An 18,403-nucleotide genomic window follows, 5' to 3' on the forward strand; every position below is an offset into this window, starting at 1 on the left:
TTATGATATAATCCAGGAACATTTTTCTATTGTGATATGTTCTAATTTCAAAGACATCAAGGGTTTTCTCAAAGGAAATTTAAAATTTCCACAACCTGTTGGTGATTAATGTTATTTTCTCACCTACATTAGGCTGAGATCTGGAGACAAATGAGTCCAAAAAGGTGGAAACGTGAGCAGTATTTAAAGAGGAGATAACAAAAGCAAATGCTGCAGCTATAAACCAATCTGTCGCTTGTAAATGGCCATTTGATTTTGCAGACCAAGTTCCTGGTTCAAGATTGACAAACCAAACTTAATGTCCCCACATCTCAGCAATTGACCTGGTGAGAACAACGTTACCACTAGAAACTTTGGTAAAAATGACAGAAATAAGGCTTTTCTATGGCAGCAGACTTCACAAACAATTCTTCACTCTACTAACATGTTCATGCCGGGCATCCCTGGGCCCATGGAGTTTGGAGGAGGCCTCATCCCTCCGCCGTAGTTCTGCACAAAGAGAGGAGAACACAGTCAGCACGGCGTCTCACACCTGCTCCGTCTAAAAGTTTGAATCTTAATGAAGGTCAGAGATGATCATGTCTCCCTCTAACTAGTGTTTAATTGTGTGATGTATGACTCGTGAGTGAAAGCCGACAGCTGTGTGTGAGCGTGTGTGTTTATGTCCATGTGTTGTGTCTCTGCGTTTACGCATCTCTACGTGCCCATGCTCCCCTCTGTGTGTTTGCGTGTATGTTTTCATGGCTGCCCAGCAGGCGTGTTTGGCTGGCACTACGTGTGTGTACGAGTGCATGTATGTGTGTGTGTGTGTGTGTGAATGAGACAGATATAGAGAGTAAGACTATGGGGGCAGGCCAGAGAGCAGCTCCACTCAGAGGAAGAGTTTTGTTCAGCAGACGATTACACTTGTCGAGCAGATGCCACACCAGCTGCTGGTGCGCTCACTGCCAAAGTCACCGAGCCAGGGTGGCACAGAGAGGGGCCGAGGGGCACAGGGAGAGTGTCTGTCTGTGTGTGTCTTAGTGTGAGGTGATGTTAGAGCAGGAGGTGGTTGGGTGCAGAATGAAGCAGCTGTCTGGTAATGGTAATTCAAAAGGATGCTGTTGTTTAAGCATCTTATGTATTACACTGAGTCACATTGACAAAAATTAAAGTGATCAAAGGAAACCAACAGTGCCAAAATTGGCACCATTTTTGGTCAAAATGTGTTGGTGGCGGCTTGCTCAGAGCAGCCTGATCATTCCGCCTCTGTTTGTCTCCCTAAGTGGGAGTCGGCAAGTAGGATTTAACATGTAGAACTGCCGTTGGCGGTGGGTGAGCTGTGGTCAGAGCCAAGCTAATCATCAGAGCGCTTCTGACATTTAAAGGCAAAGTTACGAGGCTGGCAGAACCAAAATTTCTCTCCAGTGAAGAAGAAGGATTATCTGCATGCAGTTTATAGGCGGTTGGTTTGACATTATAGCTGTTTTTATGGTAGCTCTTAATGAAGGGCAACCAAACATTGGGTTTGTTCATAAACTGGCGGACCAAGCATCAAATCTGGCTGTGTAGCAGCTGCAGAGTAGGAGTGCAGTGGGCTGGTAGTGCTGAAGGACAACATCCACAGTCATGACTTTACCCACACACTCATTTGTATTCTAACCTGCGTGACTGTTTGAGTGGTAAAAGTGAGACCTACCTGTGGGCCCATGCCTCCCATGCCTCGAGGGGGATTCATTCTCATTGGACCTCCCATGTTTGGATGTCCTGTGGTGTTACACAGAGAGTGCAGCTTGTTAGAATAGCAGCACCGTTTAGATCAATAATAATTCCATAAATGAGGAGAAAGCGTTCTCGTTCAGAAGTCAATATGAGATTACTCCGCAAAGAGTGAAAGCGCAGCCTCGGAGATAACGCCACACGTTTGTCAATACCTTGAGGTCTGGTGGGGTCCAGGCTGTTTGGCAAGAGAGGCTGTGACCCAGGGATGCTCCCAGGAGGCTGATTTGGCATACGGAGGGCGGGCCTTGGGCCACCTGGGTACCGCGGAGACATGAATGGCTGCAGGAAGGACACGAGAAGGACAATGATTGTTTTATTTCAGGATGATCACGAGCCAAATGCTTGTTATAATTCTTTGACAGACGGGCTTTGAAACATCAAAAATAAGTTTGCCTGTTGACCTCGTTTTAATCGGGTGCAATTCCAGCTGTTTCAGCAAGGATTGTGCACAAGAAATCACACAAAGCAAAACGTGTTCTGTACATTTCTTTGAATTAGCATGAAAACAGCAGCTAAAATCAATAAATCCAATAACAGTAATACGGTACGGTAATAATGTTTGGATTTTCTCTAAAGATACCGATTATGAAGAATTTATTTGCTGATCTTATGTGAAACAATTAAATAGAATTAGGGTCAGATACTCATTAAGTTATATTAAGAATATATGTTTATATAAAAGTTAAGTGCAGCTTAAATAATTTAACAGATTTCTAAGGACATGAATAGAAATTAGGTGATATTAGCCAATGCATGCATTATAAAATACACAAACCACCACAGTGTACATGTCTCAGCGTGCCACTGTCATTATCAGCTCTGTGAACATCAAATTCAACTTCAAATTCAAACGTAATAACCAAACATCTATAAATCTCAGTCCGCTGGTTGTTTGGCATTTTTAGATGAACAATTATTGTGCTGGTTTTTTTATGTTTGTTCATTTCATCTCTTCTTCTGAGATGGTGTCATTTTGGGGTTTTGAACTAATTAAGCGCTTATCTCTACAGAATGCTAATCACACTATCGTTGTGTTAACAATATTATCATAATCAGCTTAAATTAAACGTCTCTTCCCTTAGTATATCTGTGCAGATCTGTTCTTCAGGAGCAGAAATGTTTCCATATAAAGCTGATTAAGGGTTGCCTCAAATGACGTGTTCCATAAATAATACTCATGCTTTTGGGCAGTGAAACAAGGTTCAAGGGGCTCGGTAAACCTGAGTCGCTGCATCTCACTTGCCCGGCTTTGAGGTGTTATCTTTGCTAGTCAGCAGGGGGAGCTATTGTGTTGAAGAATAATGTAAGGTAGCAGTTTGGTTACATTTACCTTTAAGGAGGGGCCTGCCTTTAAGTTTTGTAAAGTAAGACCTCAGGTGGTAAAATCCATTAGGATAAAGGTAAAAGAGGACAGATAACAGAGAGGAAGAAAACATGCAGGATACAAACTTGGATTGAAAGAATATAGGAGAGAGGGAGGGGGATCAGAAGAGACCAGAAATATGGCGTGGCAGGATGAAGTCGTGCAAGGTGTTCTACATGTTAATGTTTGCCTGTTTTGTGCAGCCTGAATAGTGTGATTGATAACAGAAACTGAAGACAGCATTCACACAGATGTTTCAGCAGAGAGGGGACAAGAGCTGGCTGGCCGAGACGCACATACAGAGCCAGCGCACAACTAGTGAATAATGTAAAGCACCCCAGACAGATGGTTTTCAGAATTACCTATGAGAGTACGCTGCTGCAACTACAAACATCCACATCCAGTGAGCCATATTTCACTGTCAGATGATAAGAATTACTTGCACACTCAACCCAACTATTTTAGTATCAAGGGGAAACATGCTGATTTGAATGCAGATGAGGTAAGAGTGTGTGTGTTTTGGTCATGGAGCATGAACAGCAGAATAATGTTCATATCATCATCTTCACACACAGATAAGCACAGACAACACAAATACAACAGGAGACTGGCTTTCAGTGGTAATTATGTGGTGTATGTCTTGTGTGTCGGGGTATGTGTGTGTGCGTTTGGGGCAATTGGAGGACGAGTTATATAATCCCAGTTAGCCCTTGAGGCAAGGGCTGACTTACTACTGTTTCATTTCTACCCTATTCCCTCCTTCCTCCTCTCCCACTCCTTTTTTCTATCCTGTCTACCTTTTCCTCCTCTCCTCTCCTCTCCTCTCCTCTCCTCTCCTCTCCTCTCCTCTCCTCTCTCGACCATGTTGTGGTGGGTTTGTGCACGAAGAGCCGCACTGTGTCAGGCTCTGCTGCAATATTAATGGTCTATTGATGGACTGTGGGATGGTGAGTGCTGGGCTGAGGGAGAGAGAAGGCCCTCCAGATGCCCCTCCGCTCCTTACAGCTGAGCCAACACAGCTAAATTATTCATCCAACCCACCATCGTGGATGCGGCCTGTCCTGTCTTTTAGCACAACAAGGGACCTGTGTGCTGTTTGCACACTGTTGTTGTGTGAGCAAGTGAGTGAGCAAGTGAGTGAGTGATTGTGAGACAGTGAGAGCATAGCATAGCTTAGATTAGAAACTACAACACAGCAGCTGAGAGAAGGACATGAATGTTTCTGTCTTACCTGTCCGTGAGGTCCCATCATGGGATTACTGGGGTTGTGTGGAGGAGGCTGCGTGTGAGGGGAAGGCTGAGATCCTGGAGGACCCTGGTGAAGAAAATTCAAAAACCATGTAAATAAAGTGCTACAGTGATGTTTAGCTGATATTCAAACCTGCTTGGGAAAAAAAAACAAACCCTCATCAAAATTCCACAAAAGAAACATTTTCTAACTTTCCTCTGGCTTTATTTATCCATGCAAATGAATATCTTAAAATCTGGGTTTTAAGATCTAAAGATGTCAATCCAGAGATGTTAAAACATATGATCAAATATGAAAAAAATATTTTATGGGAGGTAAACTGACCATTTGAAAAAAGTTGGAATTTAACTTAGTTCTCCTATTGTTGTAGTGGCATTTTCCATAACTAATTATCATATGCACATGCATAAACATCATAAATTGATTGGGGTGCATTTTAGTTAGTGTGTGTTTCAAGTCTACATTTGGCAAAGTTTCTCACATTATTACTAAACAAAATGACTACGGCCAAACTCACTGAGAATCAACATCAAACAAGATCAAGTTTCATTTTAGTGTCTTTTGGCTCATTGTTTTGGTTTTCTTGTCTGTGCATTTGAATTTCGTCAAGCCAACTTAAAAAACAATGAAACACGCTACAAACACTGAACCTCAGACAAGATAGTAATGGTGTGATACCTGGCCAGCACGGCATGGTGGAGAGACAGAATAAAAGAGAGGCTGCTGAGAGGCATGCAGGTAGATGTAATGTTTTCCTCAGGATTTGTTGAACCAAATCAGAGCAACAAGACAAGTAAATATTTGACTTATACGCATCAGATGGCTAGAAACCCAACTTCAGTGAGACGATAACGCTGCTCTTTGTCAGCTCAGCGTGTAAGCAGGTAACTGTTAGCAAACATGCTGCCCATTAAGAACCTGATAAGCTAAAATACAATGGAAAAACTTGCTGTATTATTTCTGTTGCCCTAGTGGTCAAGATCGCCTAGTGCAGCTTTAATTGCCATTACAATCAGAAAGTAATTACAGCATGTCCAAATTAAGTGTGCATAATTACAGCATATCTGTTCTGCTTCATCAACAAGGAATGCAGGTAACAGGATTTGTCAACGACATTTGCAGAGAGCCACATTGATTTTCATGTAGAGGAATTGCTAATTGCCAGGATGAGGTCGGATAGATTCATGAGGTGGACTTCAATCAACTTTGAATTACAATCATCTACAGTCAGGTATTTTCAAACACAATCATATTCTTCAAAATTTTACCATGATGAAGCTTAATCCAGTTCCAGAGAAATATTGCTGTCCGGTGCACGGTCAAAGCAAGCTTTAATTTTGGTGCTCACTTTCACTCCACAGAGAAGTAGAGAAATTTGAACTCAATCAAACATTGTTAAGGCAAAACAGAGAGAAATGAGTCCCAGATTGACAGTAACTGAAATTATTCTGATCACTCAATGGCTGGTATGTGAACTGCAGTTTCACTTTGCATTTGGAGAGCGAATGAATCATTTCTCGAGTTAATCTCTCAGAGCAGACACTGTGTTGGGTACATCAAAGTGAATACAGTATAAACTTTGACCTTGTTGCCTCTTCCTACAGTAACCTCATCTGACTCCAGCAGCAGCCGCTCTAGCAGAGAACTGTTACTACCTGAACATCAAAACTGAGAGAGAGGACCACCCACTGCCAGATCAGGCTTATCTACTAGTCTGCCAGAGCCTCCGTCAAGCACTCTGCTATCAGGTAACATTACAGGTGTGTGTGTGTGTGTGTGTGTGTGTGTGTGTGTGTGTGTGAGTTGTGCTGGTGATGAGTGCGAATATGAGATCTTCCTCTTTCTCACAGGTGAAAGCAGGATCTTGTTCTCTCAGGTGCTCAGTGTGTGTGGAGTGTGTGCCGGCTTGAATATGTGTGTGCATGAACAGTATATGTATTAAAAAGGGGGCCTGCTGATGGGGTGGGAGAGGGGTGCTACTTCAACAGGTGTGTATCTAACAACACAGTGAAAAGCTGAAGGATTAGAGGATTACCCATGTGCAATATAACCTCTCTCCCTCTCTCTCACACACACACACACACACATGCTCTGACATATTTAGATCATTTCATATCAACTTTTTCATGCAAATATGCCGGTAAAGATGCATGTACACGCAATACAGCTAGTACTGTTCCTTTATTGACTTAGCATTTGTTATTTAACATGTTCTTTATGAATTAATTTGCTAGACTTGATTAATCCAGCAATTATTTGCAGAATAGCTGTTTACTTCAAAACACATGCTTGGCATTTTATGAGCCACATGTGACGACAACATCTTAAACACTGACAGCATAAGTTCTGTTTGGAGAAAACAGCGACAGTCCCGGTAAAAATTGGTTGGATCAGCATGAGCTGATGTTATTACTGGCGAATACTACACGTGCTGTCTTGAACAGTTCACTATTTTTCATAATTGTTGTCTTAATTTTCTGCTGAACAACTTTGACTAATCAACTAATTATTTCTGCACTAACACACATCACTGTCTAGACTCTCTTCACCTGTGTGCTTATTTCTTCCTCGAGGAGGCAGCTGCGCGTGTACCTGCATCTCTCTCGCTTCACGCAAATACTTGCAAACATGCTCTCTTTAAACCTTTCCTTCCCTCTTTCTCTCTTCCTCCCCACCCCCCTCTGCCTCTGCCTCTGCCTCTGCTTCACTTTCACATACTGCCCACTGAGCCGCCCTACCTGTGCGAGTGCTCTGTTGGCATGGCTGGGATGGTGGAGTGCCGACAGAGCTGAGCACCAGGAACCTGTGGGCGCTGCCATAGTGGGAAAATAAACACGGCTGACTGACAGCTTGAAACAAGTGCGTTCCCACAGGCATAGATACAGCGCTGCTGTATAATAGTGCAGCTTTTGGCAGGAGAGATGAGCTTGTACATACACGTGAAAACAATACTGCTCATAAGCAGAAGCACTTATTCATGGACTCACAACCCTTTCAAAAAAGGCACAAACACTGAGCTCAACAGCAGCAGGGCTCTCACGACAGGTGCTTCGTATCCTTTTGAAACATGGCAGTTTACTTTTTCTTGCCGCATTGATTCTATTCATCTCATTGTCACGAGACCGGCTCAAGCCAATTATTAACCAGCTACACGACATACAGCCGGTCAATAATCTATTCAACAATCTGGAAATGTTTATTTAGTTGTCCATACAGTGTACTCTGGCTGTGTTGGCACAGTTATGACGTTTGTACCGTTGCCACTGTGGTTGTTCTGCCACTCTGTGTGTGTATGTTTTGGGTGGTTAACACCAGCTGTACTGGCTCGCGCTGTCTCTCAGCAGGTTCACACTGGGGCTAATGCAGCGCTAGCTCTGTCTGACCTCAGAGGTTATTGTTGTTGACGTGCCAGCCTGATTTTGTGTGTGTGTGTGTATGTGTGTGTATGTGTGTGTGTGTATGTCTAACAAGACACCCCTGCGGGGACTGGCTGCACTGATCCAGCTGCAGCAGTCTGCTTCTCTTCTATACACAGACACACACACACATAACCCAGTTTTCGTCACTTAGGAGGACACCTATTGACTTCATTCATTTTTTGAAGTCTTACCCAAACCATAACCATAGCTGCTATATGCCAAACGCCAACCCTTAAGGTAACCATAACTGGATACTAAGACTAGTTTAACCAAAAGTCTTACCTCTAAAATTCAACGGTTTATTTTGTGGGACTAGCTGTTTGTCTCCAAACGGCAGTTGAGTCACCATAACGTGGCTGTGTGAACACATTTTGTCCATGCAAAGTAGGTAATACACAATACACGATCTCATTCATACACACACACACATACACACACACACACACACACACACACAGACGCACAGCTCCTCTCTTGTTCCTCTCTATAATGTGCCATAATGGAGCACAGCTCCTCTGGCTGGGCCTCCCTGGGCCTTCCTGCTATTACATCTGAATGGGCCAGCATATGGCCTTTATGGCCGCACTGTTCTCTCTACAGGTCCCTGCAGAGAGAGGGAGAGAGAGAGCGTTTCACTTGTCACAGAGGTGTATGCAGGGCGAGCTTGAGAAGTAGCTTGCTTGGACTGTGTGCGAGTTAGTGTGTTTGCATGGCGTTGTTTGTGTATATGGGTAGGAGAGGGGAAGGAGGAGGGGGACACGGGGAGCGTTAAATGAAGCAATTAATAAAATCATTTTCTACCCGGCTAAGGAGATAACAGCTTGGCACAGTACCACAAACCCATCAACACAACCCCCTCGCCTCCCCACCACTCACTGCAGCTTAAGGAAGACCCACAACGCTGCCCCTGATGGGCCACTAACAGAGAGAGAGAGAGAGAGAGAGAGAGAGACACAGAGAGTGAGAGAGAGAGAGAGAAAGGGAAGGAAAAAGAGATGGAAGAGTATTAGTCATCTGAGTTTTCTTTTCCTGTTTAAAGCTGCTAACACTAGAGGGCAGTGTGTAACTGCTGTCAAGTTACTGGACACGCACGCACACACACACACACACACACACAAATAGAGAGCAGGAACACAAAGCAGCCTGCATCACTGAACACAACAAACAAAGCCAGGAGGAACAGCACCGCACACACACACACACACACACACACACACACACACACTCTGAATGCACACTCATTGTCATTCCTTGCTAACATTCCAGCGGCGGTGGCAGCAGTGGGTCTCCTGCTAGCTCATGGTATATAGCATGGCAACACGTCAGCTCAGAGATGGGAATGCGCTATCAGGGGTGTTTTCTCCCATAGGACGGCCATGAAACACTGACAGCCATTTAAACATGTTAGGATGGCACCAAATGATTTATATATATCTGCGATCCCCTCCTTAGTAGAGAGGAACGTTCAGAGCTTACAGCTGAAGTTGTGTGTGTGTGTGTGTGTGTGTGTGTGTGTGTGTGTGTGTGTGTGTGCGTGTGTGTGTGTGTGTGTTTGGAGGGAGTTCTCACGTCTGTCTCTAAACAGATAAAACATACCGTATCGGAAACGTGCTGCTGATAGGGATGAAGCATGCACAGTAGGAGACAAAGGCTACATTGAAATCAGTGTTTAACTGTGGTGACTGTTATCAACGTGTTTGAACCAAATCTAACAGTAGCTACCGGCAGACAATGGACAGAGAAGACATTTGCCGAGGACTGCCTCTCATTTCTAAGAGTCTGTCATTCAAGGAGAACTGTTAGGTATCATTTTTGATGCTGTCCTCTCAAGGATAAGCAGTGACGATAAGAGTCAAAGACAGTTCCTCTGCTCAATGGGTTTAGTTGAAGCTGAAGTGAAAACTTTTACCTGCACACTCTCATCTGGGTCTTTTAGCATCTTGTCTTTTTCAATCTTCTATTCAGTGCTATTTCAGGTATGGTAGAAAAAGAGATGTCAATGTTTCACAGGGCTTTTTATACGCAATCTGTTGGCGTCTTTTGTCCATTGGTCAAAGAAGTCAAACACTTTCTTAGTTTCATACAGTTTGTGCAATATGTGCGCTGTTTTGTGTCCAAGAAAAGACACCGTTCAGCGTTTTAATTAACTTTCTGTTTCTCAGTCACTCAAGATCTCAACCAACAGTTTATATCCTCCAGTGAAGGACCGACACTGACCCCGACTAAACACTGAGATTTGACATTTGACCCTGCAGATAATAAACAATACCTGAGCCACCACTCTTCAATGATCACTGTGCAACTTTCAGTCTCCCATTCATTTTTTAAAAGCACTTCACCTTAATTATCTGCATCTTTGTAATAAAACTGACCAGAATGAACCCAGAGATCAATCTTACCTTTGATAAAAATTTTTTTTAAAAATTACTGAGAGCAGATGTCTCCCTAATTCACCATGTGCCTGCCATGTGTCAGCTTTGAACAGGTTCTTAAATTTGTCTTTGATACCTGGGTCGCCTCTTCTTAAATGTGTAATCAAACCTAATCCTCTTGTTGTGCTTTTTGGTGCTGTCCCTGAAGAGTCACAATTACCTGTCGTAAAACACACTACCCTTGACTTTGGATCCCTTTTTTGGCAAGAGGAGCCTTTCCGGTTTAGTAGAAAGAGGCTGCCCCACCCTAACTGGTTGACAGACTTAATGGAGCACATTAAGTTTGCGAGTACCTGACGTACCACGTGTAGATCAGAGAATAAGGTCAACAAAGAGGGATTTTTGGGGTATTATTTGACAGATGGACCATACAAATCTCTAAACAGCACATTTTATCTAATTTGCTTCTCCCTGGAAAGAGGCCTAACGCTCTTATTTTTTGGTTTCTTCCAGATTTTGTCTCCTTGTCTCATTATTCAGTCCAATTGTCTCTAAATCAGGTCTATGCACGCATGCACAGTAAATCTGAACATTTTCCTGATATACTTCATTTCTAACTATGGCGCAGCAGATGGGAGGTGAATCCATCAACTGTCCACTACTGTCATCAGCTGTTGTCTTTGTGATCACGAGCCAGTTAGAAACATTTCTGAAAGACTTTCCTGACGTCTCAGTGTCCTCTCCATTCCTCTCCTCCACTCTCTGCTGCATTCTTCTCCTCCTCCCTGTCATTACTCTGTCTCTCCTCGCAGCCTCCCCTCCCGTTCTCCTCCCCCCTTTATCTCCCCCTTCGCTTGTCCTCCCCAGAGGGCCATGATGCAGCAGCGATGGACTCGCTGAGAGGAGAGGAGGATTATATACCAAATGTATAGAGATCCTCTCATCAACACAGTATCTGTCTCTGATATTTTTGCCAATTTTCTCCACCTTCCTCTGTCTTCCCACCTAAAGCATGTCTCTCATGCCCAGCTTGTCCTGTCAGCTACAGATTAGGGGAGCATGAGGGCAAACACCCTCCTCCTCCTCCTTTCCACCTCCATTTTCCTCCACTGTCCCTCCTTTGCCCCTCATCCCTCTCTCCCAAGACCGTAGCCAATAACAGTGTTGGGGTCACCTATGTTAATTACCCCGCTAGTGCAACTAGGAGAAATTTCTGCAACACACACACACACAGTGCACATGCACAGTTCACACACAACAGAGTCAGTGAGTAAGCATGTGTCACTGAAGCAGTCTGTGTGAGAGCGAGAAAATAATAGTTTCAAAGACAAGGGAAATGGAGAGAGTGAGGAAATGTCATGGAGAAGGATGCCAGGAGTACGAAGAAGAGAGGAGAGGGAGAAAGTGCTGAGAGGAAGCTGACTGTGATGTGAGATGAGAAATTACAAAAGCACAGAGAAAAAAAAATCTCTTTTAGTAGATACAATCCATTCACAACTCCACATCAAAAACATAATAAGCATTTTTTGAGTTTTGAATCTGCACTCAAACACTACAAACGTGGACATGTCGCGCTGTCGATTGACTGACCTTACCTCCAGTGTAAGTGAGAGTGGTGAGATGAGAATATGAGTAAAATCTGAACAATATGTAGGAGAGAAAGTAAAAAAAAAAAAACATTTGCTTCCCCTTCACCTGAATGAATAAATGAGCTGCAGAAAACTCAGTAGCCTGCACTTTCAGTGCAGACCGCAACCATTAGTTCACCAGGGAGCGAATGTCAGCTACCTAAGCAGTGTCTGTGGTTTTAGCTGTAGCTGGAGTTGAAAGATGCCATATGGACATGCTATAACACATTTAAATATGCTGCTGTTCGGGCAACAGTGTCTGCTGGATTTAGGGAAATCTGATGCAAAGTTTAGAGAGGTGCAGAGAACATTTTGTCTATGTTCTTGTGCATTATGCAGGCGCCCCGTTCACGCTTTTATTTTTTGTTTTCTTTACCTTTGCCTGTATAGCTTTTCAGATTAGCTGAGCTAAGCAAAGAGAAGAGAGAGAGAGATGAGAGTGAATATTGCGGCGTTGGAAAGGAACTATCCATCCCTTTTTTCTTCTTCCTGTCTGTCCTCTGCCCATCCTGTCTGCCCATCTGTCTTTCTGTCTGCCTGTCTGTCTGTCTGTCTGTCTGTCTGTCTGTCTGTCTGTCTGCCTGTCATGCACACAGGGTCTATTTATGGAAAACAATGTCACTCATGCAAAGCCATCAGATAGCTTTCTCCCTGTCCTGTTCACTGCTCATACATCATTAACATTCTCCACAGCCCCAGTATGCACGCACACACACACGCACTCACACACGCACGCACTCACACGCACACACACACACACACACACACACACACACACACACACACACACACACACACACACACACACACACACACACACACACACACACAGGCTACACTGCACATGACACGCTGCCAATCAACCAGCACATGGCTGTACAGTTCCACACTCTATGTATTTACATATCAGGTTACAGCATCATACTAACCAATGGGAGCACATTTGTAAAACATGTTTAATCTTTAATAATGTGTAGAGCTTTATAGAATACTGCACATTTTGTTTTTATTTTACATTGAAAATAATAGAAAAACACACGTGTACAATTATTAGATCTACAACTACTGGTAACTTTCATTATCAATTAATCTGCCTACTAGCACCTCTAAACATCACTAATTAACACGTTATATCTCACTTAGCTTAGCTACAGTGTTAAAAAAAAATACAATGTTGACTTCCACACTTCAGTTTTTGTATGGCATAATCAAACACGACATAGACGGTTTAATTAGTGAGCTTTAGAAATGCTAGTAGAGCAGGACAGAACCAGCTCCTTGTTTCCAGTCTTTGCACTAAGCTAAGCTAAGCTAACCTGCTGCTGGCAGTAGCTTCATATTCACTGTACAAACATGAGTGAGGTATCAATCTACTCCTCTAACTCTCAGCAACACTAAATAAGCATATTTCTCAAAATGTGAACTATTCCTTTAAAAGCTCTTTTCCACAGAAAGACGAGTGTCACAGACATCTTGCTCAAGGACACAAAAGCAGGATGAGCAGCAGGGGTTAAACTTGTGAACTCTGATGTTCCACAATCAGAAAACCTTCTGCTTGTCACACAGCCAGATTTATTCCTTCACACAATATTTGTGCGATATGCGCAACTACTTCTTCACTTTAACAATTGTCTTGATAGTAATATTCCACATTAAGGTTTAAAGTAGTGAATACAATTTTTCAGTTCTTTTCACCTCTGTCAATCCAGTGAATATCTTTGGGGGTGCAGATATTTTAAAACCTCAATTTTTGAAGTGTTACTAGTCTAATGTGCGTCAAATAAAGCTTGCGTGTGTGCATGTCTGTGTATGAGAGAGAAAGGAGAGAGAAACAGAGAGAGAGTGTGTGTGACCCCGTCAGCCTCTGAGACAGCCTTTAGAGAACAGTGATGACAGGAGGAATTAGTGAAGCAACACAAACCAGAGAGAATAGCCTCCTCTCCTCTCCTCTCCTGTCCTGTCCTCTCCTCAAAAAAAAAAAATCCACCAGCACTTTCATTTGCGCATTTAAGCAACATTTCATATTTGGACGGATACAATGCATCAAAAAACTCTTCAGAAGTCAGTGAGTATGTGCAGCGTCAGACAGAGCACCAGGAGTTAACAACCCGAGCATGGACATATGGGACGGAGGCAGAGAGACAGAGAAGGGAACACATCTGGACAGGGATTAGGACAGCTAAAGAGGCTAAAAAAGGAGGAGGAGACAGAAGGATAGGCTTAGCGATGGCTATGGGAGGGGCAGAGGCGCTGTCGGGGGTGTGTGACGGGTGACTGTGGGGTGGGTGAGGGATGAACTCAGCGGGAAAGTTCTTTTTCTTACTTGAAAGAAGCCCGGAGGCATGGGTCCTCCCGGCATGCCATCGTTGGGTGGCATATTGCCCATCACTGGACTGGGAGCAGCGGCCGCACTCTGGAGAAGAAAGAAAAAAAAAAGTGCACTCTTAGTATGCATGTTTGATGGAGCAACAGACAAAATGGTAATCAGTGAGGTGTTAAAATAATCATGTTCACTGAGAATAATGGCAAGAGAGATATGGTGCGAAGAAATTATTTGTCACAAAACTTCCAACCCTGATTAAACTCACTGGATTTCTGGACACAAATGGAGCAATTACAGATAACTGATGAAGATATGAATATTTAGTCACAGTGATAGATTATTTGATGAAGAACACAAAACTGCCTTATCAAGATGCAGATAGTTTAGGAGGAACATTAAGGCTTCGGTGTCCTTTCCCTGTTTGTACGATGCACTGCCTGACTGCAGCAGACAACCAAATCAGTTGTACCTTTTCAGAACCAGATGTACTCGAACATGTGGCAAAAAGCTGTCATTTGCAGAGAGGGGAAGAGTTTTAAATGGGAAAAGTCATACAAAAGCATATCTACTGTTTCTTTCCCAAACACAAACTACGTTCAGATCGGCTCCCAACTGTAGAAAAGTCAATGTCTCCCTATCAAAGTTCCAAACTGACAACAAAAACTATGGGAAAAAGTGCCATATTTACATTCACACAATCTCTAACTGAACAACAATATCCCTCAATGTCAAAACTCAACACTTACTGCAACTGCCTCAAATTTAAAGCCCTCCAGAGTCACCTCCATGTAAGAGTAGTGATTGAGTTTTTAGTACAAGTCCCTGATCTTTGATGCAGATACCCCAAAACAATAGCAACATTTTCAGTATCTTCATTTGACATGATTTTCCACAAAACTCTTTTTACATTTATTGAAGTATCCAAAATTTCTTTAGGTTGGGAAATGTCAGATTAAAGAATAATTTGCAAGAATAAGAATCAAGCTTTTCTTGCCAGTTTTCAACACTTGTTTATTCACTCACTCATTAATACTCAATGCTACAGTCACATTTCATTGATCAAAATGCTGAGGTTCATTAATCAGCCCACCCAAGCTTTAGTGGATTCTGTGAAGTTCCCCAACAGTGTTTTTGGTCCTATTTGATATTGATGAATGAGGTAAAAATGTAAATCAGTACAGCAATCTTGATTTATACAAGGCTGCCTTTATTCCTGCATGCAACCTCAGTTTGAATATGGCCTCCAGATATATTTCTGGCAATATTTCCTTCATCTTTCCTCTCCGTCATAATGATTTTCAACATCGGGGAGAAGACAGATGTGACTCTCGCTGCTCTGGTTTTCTACTGATGCTGTGAGGCTGACAGTCAATGTTTGGTCATGACTGCATTGTCTGGGCTCCACGCTCACACATGGCCAGTGCGATGAGAGGAGGAAACAAAATAAAGTTACCCAGAGACAAATTTTCAGACACAATGCCAGTTTGTGTGTTACAGCACTCCAACACTGTGGATGAGGGATTATAAAGCTGAGAACTGCCCTTCTTCCATACGAGCACATTGTCTTCATAAGAGAAAACAGCACACTATGTGACCACAGTCTTTCCCTAACGTTAATGATGTAGTTTTACCTGCCTTTTAGCTGTAAACACACCTAAAACACAGAAGTGGCAGATCGATGGATTGCTCATTTAAATCATTTTGTTGATTTGGTTGGAAGACCTGTTGCACAGGAACGTTAATATAGCTTTTTTAATTTCACAAAGTCCGTTGAACTGAACAATTATAGATGCTCCACAAAATCTACAAACACACACTCACACATAGTGTTCTCCTCCGGCCCCTCCCCCGCTGTAACTAGAGCTTCACTCACTTCCAGAGCAAACAATCCCTCCATCCCTCGGCTGACCCACACGGCCCAGACGCTAACTAACAGGCCCCGGGGCCAAGAGGCAGGACAAGCACACACATGCACACACACGTACACAGAGAAACACAATGCGCTGGTAAGAGGGTGTGAATCTGTGGGACTCTGAACAAATCATAAGAGACTTACAGAGTGTGGACATGGACATATCCACAGGAGTCAGACGCAAGCAGAGAGTGGAAGGAGACAGAGAGAGAGAGGCGGGGGGGGGGCATTTAAACAGACGAGCTGGAATACAAGAGAGAAGATGGAGGAAGAGAGAAGAAGAGACAGAGGGATCTCTCAAAGGGTGATGAGAGGTCAGACAGTGGAGAACAGTCTGCTAAAGACGCTTCTGTAGCATCCTGAAATCTGTGTGTGTGTGTGTGGGTGTGTGTGTGTGTATGTGCATAAATTGTTCCTCGGAGCCTCAACAGAAGACAAGCATGAAGAGGAAGAAGTCCAGAGTATCAAGCACACCAGAGAGTAATGAAGCGTACGGCTAACTAGCCAGCAAATCCCCAGCATCACAAAGTTATTGATGATAATTTATTTTCTCTACTGACAGCAGAGGCGGACTTTGATTTGGGTTAACCTGAAGGTTTCTGGCTATTAGATGGACATTAACCCAGCTGATAAGAGAGGTATGCACAGTTTTCACTTTCACTTTTTAAAACCTCTAAAGGGTCTTTGTGTCCTGGTGGTCCGGTGGTCTGGGGACAACATTCATGATACACCTTTACCTCTTTACCTCTCTCCGTGTTTTTTTTTTATCTCAACTGGTAACTATGGAATTTGGGAAAAAAATAGAAATAGACTTCCCAGTCGGCATCCTCTCTATTCCTATAACTGAGACCCAGCCCAGGCCCAGTTGTACCATTGCACTGTTGCTTGTCTCAGGTCAGTGTGTTTTAATATGTATTACCACAGCAGACCCATTATCAGCTCTGATCACAATCAATGATCATTGCAAGATAAAAATGTGTTTCTTGAGTCAAGATGGACAGTGTGACCTGTGAACTTGCCCCCCTTTTCAATGTCTGCTGCTTAATAGATGGTGTTCTCTCTGCTTGGGTCGGGCACTAATTCCCCTGGTGTATATTTGGATGGTGATTGCGAATGAGATCTCTTTTTAAAACATGTATACATGCGCATCAGGTATGGATGGGTTTGTCCCGGATGATTTTCACCTGGAGACCCCTGCAGCAGACGTAACAGAATAACAGTGTGTGACATTCGTGTGATGGATGGAGCAACTTTGCAGGATCTGCTTCAAAAACACAGAGGGATCTAAGACCCTCCTGACCTCAGCTGGGCCCTTTAAAGTGTATAATAGTGAGCAGTTATTGAACAATTGGACGGCAAAAGAAGCTAAAGCTGTATATCTCACACACACACACACACACACCAGTTAACCAGCTGTAACGTATCAGGGCGCATTATCTTCTCAGGGAGACAAAGGAAGAGAGAAAAGGAGAAAGGGAGGATGAAAATGAAAAGGAGAAAAGGAAGAGAGAGGGTAGTTGGATGAACGGCAGGGCATCTCACAGAGAGGAGGAAGAGTGAATGGACGTGGTGCTGGCATGTGAGTGTGCGAGGTGTGTGTGTGTGTGTGTGTGTGTGTGTGTGTATGTGTATGTGTGTGTGTGTGTGGCTGCCTGCCTCAACCAGCCAACGAGGCTCCACAGTACTCAGGTGAAGCAGCAGCAAAAGGCCCCTTCTCCTAGTTGCCATGACAACCCCGACCTCAGCTCCTGCTCTCCAGTGCCCATTAAAACCCTCAGGCCGTCAATCATCAGCATGGCCAGGGAGCAGAGAGAGAGAGAGAGATAGAAAGAGAGACAGAGACAGAAAGAGAGAGAGAGAGAGAGAGAGAGAAGAGGCAAAAAAGAGAAAAGAAAGAGAGAGAAGAAAAAACAGAGATGGAGTTTAAAGCAGCCTGTGGCTTTTGATAGCTGCCCTGTTTGCCACTATCTCCCTCTTTTTCTCTCTGCACACAAACAAACCCAAAACACAATACCTGAACACTGTTACCTCCTCACACACACCACACTGCTCTGTCTCACTCTCCCTCCACCTCCATAAAACCATCCACTAAAATCAGAGCTGCGCTTCATGACATTATCTCCATTCCTCTCAAATACATTTTCATACAAGCTATCTTCCTTCAGCATCCAATCTTAACTAATGATCCCGCTTGTTCGCTATAAAACATCTTCAGTCTTAATTTCGCATCCATCCATACCTCCTCCTCCTCCATATTGGAAAAAGGGATTCTAGATCAATTTAGTATTCAATATTTTCTAAATCTAAAGCTCTCTGTTCATTTATTCTCTGTTCTCTCTTACGTGTTCTGTGATCTGTGGCTATTTGAGATTATAT

General features: G+C 43.4%; 1 protein-coding gene across 1 annotated transcript in view; it reads right to left on the bottom strand.

The window, feature by feature from the left end:
• The window catches only part of ssbp4 (single stranded DNA binding protein 4), an 80,418-nt gene that overhangs the window by 4,786 nt on the left and 57,229 nt on the right, over positions 1-18,403 (bottom strand). The window contains exons 5-9 of the mRNA XM_070831705.1: positions 14,116-14,205; positions 4,356-4,439; positions 1,914-2,040; positions 1,679-1,746; positions 425-489 (exon numbers count right to left, since the gene is read on the bottom strand). Of these exons, the coding sequence (XP_070687806.1) occupies positions 425-489; positions 1,679-1,746; positions 1,914-2,040; positions 4,356-4,439; positions 14,116-14,205 (434 nt within the window). The remainder of the gene's footprint in view (positions 1-424; positions 490-1,678; positions 1,747-1,913; positions 2,041-4,355; positions 4,440-14,115; positions 14,206-18,403) is intronic.

Source organism: Pempheris klunzingeri, chromosome 6 (assembly GCF_042242105.1).
Source record: "Pempheris klunzingeri isolate RE-2024b chromosome 6, fPemKlu1.hap1, whole genome shotgun sequence".
NCBI classification, from domain to species: Eukaryota; Metazoa; Chordata; class Actinopteri; order Acropomatiformes; family Pempheridae; genus Pempheris; species Pempheris klunzingeri.